General features: G+C 36.6%; 1 protein-coding gene across 4 annotated transcripts in view; it reads left to right on the top strand.

The window, feature by feature from the left end:
* Positions 1 to 14,166, top strand: part of Kcnh7 (potassium voltage-gated channel subfamily H member 7) — a 463,447-nt gene that overhangs the window by 317,896 nt on the left and 131,385 nt on the right. For 2 of the 4 annotated variants that reach the window (XM_052723438.1, XM_052723437.1), the window contains exons 4-6: positions 2,949 to 3,377; positions 7,975 to 7,995; positions 8,419 to 8,442. In XM_052723438.1, the coding sequence (XP_052579398.1) occupies positions 2,949 to 3,377; positions 7,975 to 7,995; positions 8,419 to 8,442 (474 nt within the window). The remainder of the gene's footprint in view (positions 1 to 2,948; positions 3,378 to 7,974; positions 7,996 to 8,418; positions 8,443 to 14,166) is intronic. The other 2 variants (XM_052723439.1, XM_052723440.1) reach the window with 2 other exon arrangements.

Here is a 14,166-nt window from a genome sequence, read left to right as displayed (position 1 = left end):
TGCTGGGAATATGAAAAAGGACCGACATTCTATGGCAAGGAAATCAGTTCTATCATTAATTAGACAGAAGGGAAACAGTAAGGTGACAAAGGTGTAAACATCAAAAAGATGATGGGACGTTAAATGAATATAATCAAGAGGTTGATATTGAGTTATAGAAGATGCAGGGAGAGAGAATAGTACTGAGGATGACCCTCAAGTCTCAAACTTATGCAGCTAGATGGATTGCAGTGCCATTTGCTCTGAAAAATAGCTGAGTTTGAAGGACTAGATCTAGATAGTGGAATTTGCACTAAATCTAAGATAACTTGCAACTTTCTAAGAGAGAAATGTCGCCAGGTTAAGATATATAGGTTTGGAACTCAGAGTAAAAATCTGGGCTGGAGACATAAATTTACAGTAATTGGGTTAAGAAGAGAATTGAAAATATATGGATAGATAACACCATTCACTAAGTATGTTTTTCAAATGGAGAAAAGATCCTGAGTTTGGAGTGGTGTTCTCTTGTGTTCTAGAACCATCTTCAACGAATTAAGACGCTCATGCATGAAAACCACAATGTCCATGACAATTAGTTTCCATGAGCTTTCAAGAAGAACACAAGGCGGAAAATGTCTTACTCCGCAGACATGAGCTACCTGTCCAAAGTAGCAGTAAACACATCTGCAGACGTGGGAAAACACAGGCCTACACCACTCTGTTAGCATCAGAAATTTCAAATCTGGGGTTTTCTTGGAAACATTAGAGAATCTATAGATAACAAATTATTGTCTGGGTGCTTTCAGCTTTTTATTTCCTTTGAGGATGGAAGTTTACTTGAATTATTACTTTTTAAATTCTATTTTTAAAACGCAAACTCAATAGACAACAGATGTCTATAAAATGATGCAATCAATGCACACTGACTCCAACCCCCCTCACTGAGCAAATCGACTTTACAAATTCAGATTGTGTTTTTCCATATTTTTCCCTGCTGTCCTCCAACTTAAATGCACAAATAAATTATTAGGGTTTTTATTGAAAATAATATTATAAGTATATGAAGTCAGAATGTATATTACTCTTAAGAATACGTTTGAACAACTTTGCCAGGTGGTGGTGGCACATTCCTTTAATCCCAGCACTCAGGAGGCAGAGGCAGGTGGATCTCTGAGTTAGAAACAAGCCTGATCTACAGAGCAAGTCAGGATAGCCAGGTCTACCCTGAGAACCCCTGTCTCATTTAAAAACAAACAAACAAAACATTTTAACAACTTTTAATTAGAGCATGCAAATTTTCTAGTATCTTAAGCCTCCCATAAAACACTATAAAAATGCTTTAATTTTTCAACCAGTGTCCTTTTAATGAAAAGTCAGATGGTTTCTACTTCAGTGTCTTTGAATCTTAAAATGAAATCTTGCTGTGTCAAATTAAATGTGTACTTTCTTTTTTATTTCAGCAGATAGATATAGGCAGATAACCTCCAAAGGGTCTGCAGGAATTTGCAATATCAGCAACAAACCCTCAGGATAGTTGTTATGAATTATTATGTGGCCACACTCCCACCCCCCACCCTCACTACACTTCCCACCCCCTACTCCCCCCTCTCTACCCTCCCTACCCCCCTCCCTCCCTACCCCTCCACCCTCCCTACCCCTCCACCCTCCATAACCCCCCACCCTCCCTATCCTCCTCCCTACCCCCTACCCATTCTACCCCCTACCCCCCCCTCCACCCTCCCTACCCCCCCATCCTGTGCACTCAGAGAACCATCCTGGTATGATGTGGCGGGCTGGGCAGATGCACACCATGCAGCAGAGGCCATTAATTCACAATCCAGATGCTGCATCCATGTGGAGAGTTTATTATAATGGAGAAATGAAGAGAAAGATAGGAAAGAGAGAGACAGAAAGAAAGTGAGAAAAGAAGAAAGAGAGGTCTAGGGTGTGTAGCTCATGGAAGGAAAAGTGGAAGAGAGAGACAGAGGAAGGGGAGGAGTTTTTCCTTAGAATGGGGCTTGTCAGGAAGCAGGTCGGTGCCAAAGGGGTGGGATTTCAAGGAGTAGGTCAGAATATTAACAATAGTCAAGATAAATGTTGAGCTCTTCACCCCTATTTCTTGCTAAATTGAAGGGAGAAAGATAATTTCCTTTTTTTTATTTACAACTCTACTACGAGTGTGTGTGTTTATTTATTTAATATTTTTTATACCATTTTTTTCTTTTATTTATTTAATATTTTAATATTGGATTCTTTAATGTCTGTTTATTCAGCTATTATTTAAAAGCTTAATATTCACTCTTTGATGTTTATATTTAGATGACTTCTCAGTATCCACTCTTACATAAGTGCAGTATCTCACATCACAGTCTTAGATTTTAGAACAACAAATGTGACAAATATAAATAAAAATAAACAAACAAACAAATAAATGCATCTTATCTTTACATCTCTTTTGTCAGTCCATAACTTTTCAAAACTACCAGATGGATTGAGAAGCCTTTGGTATACAGTTGATCTCCTTTTTACCACACAAACTGATCTTACAACACTGTTGAAAACAAAGCTCCAGCATATCAAGCCCATTTCAAGCTCATGTCCTTCTCTACTACTATTAATACCTTTCCTACCACACTCATCCCTGACTCTTTCTTTTCCTATATAAATTTTGGATATTTACTGGAACTAAAGGTTTTTTGTCATGTAAATAAGGTTTTTATTTCATTGAGGTGTTTTGTAATTATCAAAAGCAATACATATATATATATATATATATTTCATACTATCTCATAAAACCTTTTATACTATTTCTCATTAAAGCAGAATAAATTAAATATAGATAGTTATTTGATAGTATTAATAGTATTAAATACAGCAGTTCCTTAATATGGTATTCAAATATGAGTTATGTTTATTTTTTGATTATATATTCATAGAGTGAAAATACTCTTTGCTGTCTTCCTTTGTAGGGAAACTCTTTGGGTTCAAATTTCCTGGTCTAAGAGTTCTAACATACAGAAAGCAGTCATTGCCACAGGAAGACCCAGATGTGGTAGTCATTGATTCATCTAAACACAGCGATGACTCTGTGGCCATGAAACACTTTAAGTCTCCCACGAAAGAAAGTTGCAGTCCCTCTGAAGCAGACGATACAAAAGCCTTGATACAGCCTAGCCAGTGTTCTCCCTTAGTGAACATATCCGGACCTCTGGACCATTCCTCTCCCAAGAGGCAATGGGACCGCCTCTACCCTGACATGCTGCAGTCAAGTTCCCAACTAACACACTCCAGATCACGGGAAAGCCTCTGTAGCATAAGAAGAGCATCTTCAGTTCATGATATAGAAGGCTTCAGTGTCCACCCCAAGAACATATTTAGAGATCGACATGCCAGTGAAGGTATGTTTAATTTTTTTTTTAAAGATGGAAATATTTTTTAATTGGGTAATGAAAGTTTATTTTCACAATGTTTCAAAATTGAACAGTAATCTGCTTCTTCAAAGAATAAATGTGATTAAAAGCTATTAAAAACACGAATTTTGCACTAAGGATCTTTTCTCATTTCCTCTTTGAGCCCCAGTGAGTAATTTGGTTTCTTCTGGCTTCTTTATCAGTGTTTCTGAAATAGTATAACCATTATCAGCCTGCTTCCTGGTGTGTTAATTAATTAATGCTTAATTTAAGATGTGATTAGGTGATGAATTCTGTCATCTTAAGCATAATTAATTTTGTTGGGTTTAGCAGATGATCATACCCTGAAAGAAAGAACAGTGTGCCCTCACAGCACTATGCTATTGACCATCAGTGGTTGGAGACAGGTAGGAAGGAAAGCAGAGGTTAGAGGGGAAACTCACTAGCAACTAGGAAAGCAGAGTCAGAATTTATTTTCTCTCTAGCCTCTTGGCTCACATTCCTAAATTAGCCAGAGTGAAAAGTGTGCTTTGAAAGACAGCACAGAAACAGTCCATCTGTGATAATGATAATAGATATGGATAACATTGTTTAAGTAGTTAGGACGCCTGAGGCAATGTGCTTGACACACATTAAGTCTCATTTAAATCTCCTAGGTTAGGAACCAGTTTTAAGCTCCCTTGATAGGACAGTAAACGACTGCCACAGCGCAAGGTACTACCTCCCTGCCACAACTACCCTCCTTTACTCCTACTCCAGGAGACCTCACTGTACATCCTGTCCAGGGAGTCTGGAAGTCAGAGTAGCGTGCCTGGATACTCAGACACTCTTCTCCAACCCCTTGGAGAATTGGATTATTGAAAGGTCCCTTTCCCAGGTCCTCATTCCTTCAAGTGGCTGTGCCACCTAAGCTGTTGTCAAAAACATGTTTTCAAAAACATGTTCACCCATGAGGTTCCTTACTAAGGCATAACCATTATACCCCATGAGCAAAGTTACTTTTTAATATTCAATTTAGCTCCTTTGGAGATTGCTCACACCAAGACGATTGCTAAGTCACAAAGCTATACCGTACATTTTCCTCCTCAATTACTTTGCTCTGTCTAAAATCCTCTTAGCTGTTTGTTCCCTGTTCATACTATTACTAAAACCCCAAGCACTGGTTTCCCCCTTCCCAAACCAGAGGAATCAAATGATTTCCTGAATGAAACAAAGCCTGAGTTTTCAAAAGTAGTATATATTTTAGCATTTATTACATCCTGTAGTTGCCAACATATGCAAATATAGGCATATATGCATGTATATACATACACACGTAGAGATATGCATTTATAGATCAAGTATAATTGTAAGGGAAAACAATAAGATGTCATGAGCCATCCTTGACTGGCACTTTAGTGTCTGTAGTTCTATAGACTTAGCACCCAGCCCAGTATTCTACTTATGACAGATACTCAATACCATTGCCTTGGTGTTGAGAGGACCATACACATGAATCATTTTCCAATATCATTCTCATGAGGATATAATGAGTTCCTTCCTCCACATATACTGATTTAAACCAAAGCCTTAGTATTGAATCATGTGGGGGATCTTTCTAAAGGGCACAGTGGAAGAGAAAAGACAGGAGAACTGAAAGAAAAGAATTTGGCAGGGGCGCAAGGAAGGAATTCAAAGAGAGATAGAGGCTGGGTGGTGGGAGGAGAGAGGACAGGGGAATCCTTGGTAATATGTAAAATTAAATTAATAATAAAATAAAACTATTTAAAAAATAAAAAAGAGAGATAGAAAACACTGTCTCAGAATAGACAGAATAGTTTGGAATAACACAAATTGGAGAAACTACATTACAAGAGCAATTAGCACATCCACTTTAATCTATGGTCTGAAGAAAGTCCAAAGAAAAATAAAATCAAAGACAGTTCCCAAGCTAGATAATTATGTTCCAGACCACCTAGGAACAATGGGTTAGGTATTTTCTGACTGAATGAACTGTATAACTGGATGTTTGAACAATGAATCCTGTGGATGTATTACAATAAATTCAGTGGTGTTTCAAATAAGCAGCATATGCTTTAGTTTGTCCCTACCAGCTAATATACTCATCTTTAACAAACATACTGAATCGCCAGAGCTTTCTCATAGGAAATTGAGTTTATGATAATAAATTTGAAAATCAAACATCTCAGACTCAACACATCCTACATGCTTCACCCGTGTTTTGATGGAACTTCTCAGTATTGTTTATCAAGTTTTATAATTTGTGTTTGTTATTTTCTGCTCAGGTGACCTCCACACAGTACACAGTTACTAATACAATTATAGGAAAGGGTGACGATATTTTTTTTCGATTTCTCAGTACAGGATCTGTGTATAGATGCTTGGTGATAAGATCATTCTCAGCTTTCCTCCTCTCTTGGGACTAGACACTTCCCAGCAGTTTCATTCTCTTACCAATACCACAGTCACTATGCTGCAAACTGATAATCTCACAGGGCATTCAACCGTGAAATGATCTTACCTAAAAATCACTGATGGGCTTTAAAGGAACTACCATTCCTGGGGCCATATAATTCTATGTATTTGAGAAAGTGAGCATAAATAAAAATAGATGGAAACCCTCACAGTTGATTTTAGTTTTATGAGCCCTTGAAAATGATTAAGATATAAAATCCTAAATCCACCAGAGTTAGAGTTAAGATCTTCTCATTCCAAAACAGTACTGTGCTCTTGAAGTACTCAATCTTTAGAGTACTGTAAATATTTTATAAACATATTACTAGATGATATTTTACATGGTCTTCTCATTTATGTCTATTATTCAGTCGATATGTGACTCCAGACTAATAAATGTGTAGGGTATTTTGTCCTTTAACTTCAGAACAATTTCAGCCAAAAATAAATCAATTAATTAAATAAAACTGCTGATGGGCATAGAAGAAATAACGAAAACCTGTCAGCTCCTTTCCACCTTCCATCTTCTCATTCTTCTTCAGTGTCAAAGCCTCACTAACTCTATGCTTTGTTACCAATTATCTTCATAGGATTTGGGTTTAGTGTGTGTGTGTGTGTGTGTGTGTGTGTGTGTGTGTGTGTGTGTGTGTGTTATAGCGAGCATTATGTTAGTGGTTTTCAGCAGTGTGGAGGATCAAACCCAGGGCCACATAAATACTAATCAAGTGCTCTGCTCCCAAGCTAAGCTCCAGCCCCATTTATAGTTTTTTCTCACTACCTGCAAAGCAGTTACTACTTTGCTAATGACTGTAGACTACTCTGAGGGTGAAATTATTTCTATGTAAACACAAACTTGTCCAGTGGTCCTTTTTAAAAAATGATTTGTTAATAGAGAGGAGAAAGTTGCCACTGCAAGTCACATTTTATGCACATATTGTTGTCCAAAGCAATGTCTCCTCTAACAATTACATAAACCACAGTATCGAAAATTAGCCGGGCGGTGGTGGCGCACGCCTTTAATCCCAGCACTCGGGAGGCAGAGCCAGGCGGATCTCTGTGAGTTCGAGGCCAGCCTGGACTACCAAGTGAGTTCCAGGAAAGGCGCAAAGCTACACAGAGAAACCCTGTCTCAAAAAACAAAAAACAAAAAACAAAAAAAAAAAAAAAGAAAAGAAAATTACTTTCAATATAAGCTTAGAAACAATTATGCTCTATCCCAAGATTTTGAATATGCATAGTGATAACATAGATGGTAACAAATGTATACATTTCTCAAAACTTGCATATATTTGAAGGGTTTGTTATGACTTCATTTATTTTAAGCTTGTGTATTTCAAAGCTGGTAATACATATTAATACATATTTTTAGTACCACATAGGAAACATTTAGATTTCTACTCAAAATAAATTTGGAAGCACTCTATGCCAAGATTTGAAAACAGGCTGCTTTAATACAAACAAATTTATAAATATTCTAGGTTTTATGCTGTATAGCAAAATTGCAAAATCTTTTTATAAAATAAAGTGTTCACTGATATATTGCAATTATTTTTGCCTAAGAATGGCTCATTAAACACTGCTTGGTATTTTTAAGGCAAATGGTAAAGAACAGTTGAGGGTAAAGGGAGAGCTAATGAAGTTCTAAACAATCCAAATGTTTAGTAATCCATTGTCTTACAAACTTTTCACATATTAATATACTAAGGTTTAGGAACATGGAAAAAGTAATTTGACATGCAAAATGTTGTGTGGTTTTCTTTGATTTGTTACAAGCTGCAGTTGAGGAGACATCAAAATTGGCTTTTGACAAGGTTGTAAATTACCACAATTGCCAGCAACCGTGCAGATCTTTCCCCAAAATGCTGTAATTATAAAATCTGTTACTTACAATTTGTTTAAGTTAAGTGATGTGAGTATTTCACTTATTTACATTTATTATGGCTGATACTTCAGTTTGTGCATTTTGCCTTGTTAATGATTTATAATATTAACCGCAATCAAAATTACATTTTCTGTATTTACATCCTGGTTTCTCTGATTACTTCTACTAAGCTAGTTTGGTGTGCTTAACTTAATTTTAGTCTTCTTTTTTTATATTTCTCTCTCTTTTATCCTTATACGCTCAAAACAGACAATGGTCGCAATGTCAAAGGTAAAGTATAAACTCAAATTCGCCATCTGATGCTTAAAGTGCCCTTTACTTGGCATGTTAACTGCCTGCTGTATTGCCCTGTTGATGCCACATCTCCATGCTGCCCTCAGCTAGTCCAGGTGCCTGGTGGAGACATCATGGCTTGGTTTTGCTGGAGACATGATTACTTTGTCTGCTGTGCCATCAAAGCGATGATGAACACCTTTTTATCCTGAACAAAAGGATGTAAGATTGACGGTGAACACCATAAATATCTGGAAAGAAACACGTATCAAGACGAATATAATCCAGTTGTAAAAAGAAGCGCATAAGCTGTTTCAGGGACTTTGTTTTTTTTTCTTGAGTACAAGGTTAAATAAAATGATCAAAGAGCTCTATGACAGCATCACTTCACTTGTTCCTCTTTTGTTTCCTTAAAACTAGTTTCACGTTCCTGGATGGCAGGGGGTATGGTTTTAAGCTTACTGTAGTAGTATATTGTGCTTGCATGAGAGTCATTTTCTATTTTTTCCTCTATTATATTTCAACCATTTTAAATTGCATTCTATATTATTCTAATCACTGGCATGGTTTACAGTTACCACAGGGCACTATTTAACTGGGCGATATTCTGGATAAATTTGGATTTGGCTAAAATTTGAAATCCCATTCTGTTTTGGCTTTCACAGTAGATGCAAAGATCAAACTTTCGGCTGGACCTTTGGCCATGCATGCTGCTGTGGGTGGGTAAATGGTGGCAGTGATCCATTTCGTGCATGTTTGTTGCATGGACATGTCTCCACCAGTAACCATCATGACTCAGAACTTGCTGTCTCGGCCTCTTCTTTATGTCACTGGTACTCTGACCACTGTGCAGTTTTGTGTATTGACTTCTTAATTGCCTCCCTAATTAATTATGAACTGCTGTTGCTGATGAATGAGCAGTGCTAGAGACTGTAGATGTTATGTGATCAGAATCCCAGGACAATGTGGAAATAAACGAGATCATGAAATTTTTCCTTTGCCTTTCCTATCATTTTGTAAGCACTTCAAGAAAGGTCTGTGCAGGAGACCTCCATTACTGGGATGGGGTTTAATCTACATGGTTATTCTGTCCTTGGTCTGTCCATTACGACTTTTAAAAAGGAGCAAACTAATTCTAGTTGTGCGTGGTAGTTTTAGTTGACAATTCAGAAACAATCCTCAAAGGGAACATAAAGATCTGCTGCCTGCTTGGTCCTTGGAAATACTAAAGCTTAAAATGAATACATGAATACACATTTATTTTTCCAGTAATTTTTTTTTGTAAACTAACGTGAGAAATGAATCTAGTTTGTTTGAAGTATGTAGAAATTAGGCCAGTTTGTCTCCTAAACTAGTAGTCTGGTAATGAAGATATAACTCAGGGGTAGACCACTTGTGTGTGTGAACTCTGACCAGATCTCTAGCACCCAAAGAAAGAAAGGGGGAGAGAAAAGAAGAAAGGGAGGGAGGAAGAGAGAAAGAAACCTACCACCAGTTCATCTATTTGTAAAAAACAAAGCCATTTTATTTTAATGTCATTAACTATTCCATTAAGCCAACCTTTATCCTTATTTCCTCTGTTTTATAACAGAAATCCCAATTGCCTGATTGAAGCTTTTGTTTTGCTTCTGTTTTTGTGTGTGTGCATATAGTTCAGATGCACATCACTTTTACACTTGCCATTTTCATAAAACTACAAATAGATACAGGATAATGCGTCATGTCCTTGAAACATAAATAAATACTGACTCTAAGCCATAATAAATAAAATATTAAATAAAAGAAAAATACATTTCTACACTGCTTTGAACACAAAATGTATCGTTACAATTGAGGATCACCCACTTTGACCAAAAATCATATTTTCCTACAAAACAGCATAAATAAACTCATAATGAGACAAAGAATTGCAGGATTGTCTGCGTGATCCCCTTAAAGCTCAGGTGCTGCCCAATTCCTTTGCACAGGGAGTACAGACATCTTTATTTTCAGAAAAGGCCATACGTTACCTATCTTGGGAAGTCTGTTTTAGAACCCCGTTCACAGAGAACCAGCACTAGCTTAAATCCTCCCTCCTCCCATCTGTCCCCAGTGGACAGAGATACATTCTCTGGCTTCAAGAACTCTTAAGCATAAAATCTCACCTCAGAAAACAGCAAACTAGCACTCTGCCTTTTCTTCCAAAATATTTTCCACCCAAGCTTTTTCTTCAGGTCGATTCTGTTTCCCTTCAATAAGTTTCTTTAGCACTCTGACACTTTAAACAACAGCTAAGGGTTATTTTTAGAAACTGTAACCCCCGTCTGAGGAGGAGGAAAGCTACTTCTAACAAATGGCAGAATGGGTGTAGATAATACAATGTGAGGCAATATCTCTAGAGCATGAGGAGGATTTCCAGTGTTACTTTCGTCACGCGTAAACCACCTCACACCTAGGGGTTTGTTCACGTGTTCCGCATTCTAAGAAAAAGATACGACATTTACTCCTCTCATCCTGTTAAATAAGTCCTTGAAAGAAATCGGGCCCCTATATTGTTTCCTAAGACCCCAGATTTCTATTCCATGTTTACCAGTTTCCAACTAGTACATGACATACATGATACTATCCTGAGTCAGAAACTAAAATGCTCTCAAGATTGCTAAGAGCAATCACCTCCACTGTAGCCAGGAAACCTAACAGGTACAGAGAGAGAGAGAGAGAGAGAGAGAGACAGAGAGACAGAGAGACAGAGAGACAGAGACAGAGAGAGACAGAGACAGAGAGAGAGAGATCTGACAGAGCTTCTTTCTCGTAAGTTGTATTGACCTTTTCCCAGATGCCTATGATCTTACAGGATTTGCAGATTGATTCTTAGTGGTGACAATTTGTCTGGCAAACTATATGTCACGCAGTGGAACAGAATTTGTAGATATTGAATCCAAATAACTTGATGAGTGTTTCTTTATGTCTTTTTCTGAGTGCTACACTTTTTGGCTGGTGCTTATTCACAGGGTTCTTTGGCAAAGCTTCATTGCTAATGCTACATTGGCATTTTTACTAATGTTAATATGCATTAGTAATGTGCTTCATTACATTTAACAAAATAAACTCAACGTCCTAAGAAATACTGTACATGTCCAACAAGATAGCAAAGTAAAGGCCCTTGCTGCAAGAAAATGCAAGCCTGACAACCTGAGTTTGATTCCAAAAAAACATGATAAACCACATAAAGAGAGAAACAATTCCATGAAATTGTCCTATGATGTCCATATGCATTTGTGCCCGTATATTCAAACCATATACATGTACACCAACAACAACAACAACAATAATAATCAATAAGCATTTTCTTACTCCTGATAAATTTAAATAGTCTCATCATGTATATTTTAAGTATTTTAAAATCTAAAATTCTTCTTAGTTATTGCTGAATCTCTATGCATCGTTGGAAAAAGTAGCTTATTTTATAATTTCATCCGGCACTAGTATTAAAATTCACCCAACTGTTGCTGTAGTCTACCTGGTCACTCGCTTTCCATTTTCTAATCACACATGCTGGCATATTCACATTGCTATCCCTCTTGCAACTGTCCCTCAGAGAACATCAGTCTCCTGGTACACTTTTGAGTCTCATATTCCCTTCAACTGAATCTATCCTGTCCCTTTATTTCTGCCTGCTCTTTCTCTTTAAATTCATTTACTTTGTTTTTCAGGCTACTCTCCTTTCTTTCATTAGAATCCCCAATCCCATCTGTTCATGATCATTGTCAGGGAGGCTGCCTACCAACTCTAAGTCCTCAGCCAAGGCCTCTCTGAATGTAGACCTAGGAGGTAGGAAACCTTGTACTTTGATTTCTGGTCTTTGACTCATACCTTTTGGGCCTCGTGTTCTGTTGGCTTAGTTTAGAAATGGTGAAAAAGAATATTATTAATCCCTGCCTTAAAGCATTGGGAATTTATTCCATTGGAATTTATATAGACTTCAGAGAAATCTGTGAAAACTATAGTTTGCAGAATCTAAAAGACTTCTGGTGTAAATATTTGATTCAGAGCAAGAGAAAGAAGAATATTGTTCTTTGTTATACGTGAGAAAATAAGCTTGGGATGCCTTATCTGAGTGAGGGTACATAAATCATTTTAAATATACTGTTATGCTGAATTCACTAAATATATTCATTCAAAAGAAAGTTTTCATTAACTCTTTTAGGCTAAAAGTCCAAAACAAATAGAATGAAATGACAATTTTGAAGATGTTTTTCTATATTAAATAAGAGAAGCTAAACTAAGGACTCTAAGGAGTATGTAAATTCAGAGGTGCATCTGAGTAAGATATTTTATCCAAGAGTTTCTCAGCCCTAGCTCTAATAATCCTCTTCTCAGCAAGTGTTTTGTTTTACTCACTTGACTTTCCTAAAATGGAATTCAGAGATAGTTAACCATTTCTAAAATAATAGCATGATTCTCTAACTCTAATATAAAGATTCACAAAGGCAAAGCAGTTTATGATCATATAATATGTATATTACTATGTTAGTGTTTGAATATAAATATACTGAGGACGTAATTCAATAATCATAGTAGGAAAAAGTTGACTTTCAAGAAATTAAGGACATGATTGAACACCCCATATAAAAATAGTAAAATGGGAAAACAGTCATATTCAGTGATTAAAAAAATTGGATTTTAACAAATTTCTAAATGTGTTAAGTACTCAAAATAATAATAAACTAAGAAAACATGAAAGGGAAATTAGGGAGTGTGATATTGTCACAAGTGAGCTGTCCTTCCTTTTAAGCATTTTTTCAAAATATTTCTCTATATGATAAAATGTAATAACAATGACTTATACAGAAGATAGACACATTACTAAATGTTAAGGTGTATTTTCATCTTCATGTTGAAAACTGTCTTACTTTGTTAAGGATGAGTGGTGCTGGCAAAATAAATTCTCAGGTAAAAGCCCTTACTTCTTAAGAGTGCTGATCAGAGTTTGATCCCCTCACATTAAAAGAAGAAAACTAGAAGAAGAAAACTAAAAAGTTGTCCTATGGCCTTTACGTGTGATCCCCAGTAATCATAGCATGCACACACACACACACACACACACACACACACACACACACACACACGAATAATTAAAATTTAAAATAAATAAATAAATAAAATGATGAGTAATAATAGGCAGAAATATCCATGGAAGCACTAAAAAGAAGTTGTGGAAGGTCTCTAGAGTGTTACATACTGACACTGAAAACCACACCAGATGTTTAGCATTTAAAGTGTGGGTTTTCGTTTGTGAGGGCACATGCAATTTGACATTTAGAAAGGGATAATGATGTAAAATATTTTAAAAGGCACTTTGTTCAGAACTTTAGTGTAATTCTGGTAGTTACCAGGAAATTTAATTTTGCTTCTAGTTCTCAAAGAAGACTCAAATCTCTTATTTTATGTATATGCATGTGTCAGGTTTAGAAGCAAACTGTCATCAGAACTCTAAGATTCTGTGTTGACCATGCAAATGCTACAAAGATTGCAATTCTAGATAACATGATTTTGCAAACCAGTGCCATACTTCTAACATAATTATGTGAGGACATTAAAGCAGTGTATGATCTTCCATGTTCATGATAGGTGTAGTTCTAGAAATTTAATATCACTGCAACCCTATGAATTATATTGTGCTGCTTTATTGGGAATACATTAGAGATTCAGACCATTCCAAGCACTGTAACTATGTGAATGTCCCTTGAAACACATGCAACAGGTTGTCAAGGTGGGAATAAGAACTGTGGTACTCAAAGTCCTCTATCATTATGACAATCAAAAGGCACCCTGACAAATGTCCCTTGGGGGCAATATTTCAGGCTCTCCGTCCATAACTATAGCTAATTCTATGGACTGACCAGAAATAGCCACAAGGGCAATAAAACTACACTAACGTATGTTGCCTGCCTATCAACATCCTAGAGTAGCTGTGTAGACAATTTCCTACAAAAATACAACATAAAGAAGGGTGATCTGGACATAAATTCAAAGGGTGGACAAAACGGTTTTGTTACCCTAGGTCTCTTAGTCATATCCGTAGGTGCAGATAAATTATCCAGGGAAAGAAAATACAGCATTTCCGTGAGGAGGACATCAGCAGTGTCTAAGAAGCCCGAAGTCCTAAATGTGCTACAGATTTTAATA

This window comes from Peromyscus californicus, unplaced genomic scaffold (genome assembly GCF_007827085.1).
Source record: "Peromyscus californicus insignis strain IS unplaced genomic scaffold, ASM782708v3 Scaffold_7__1_contigs__length_154581171, whole genome shotgun sequence".
In the NCBI taxonomy this organism is placed as follows: Eukaryota; Metazoa; Chordata; class Mammalia; order Rodentia; family Cricetidae; genus Peromyscus; species Peromyscus californicus.
This window is presented reverse-complemented; position numbering and strand designations above follow the sequence as displayed.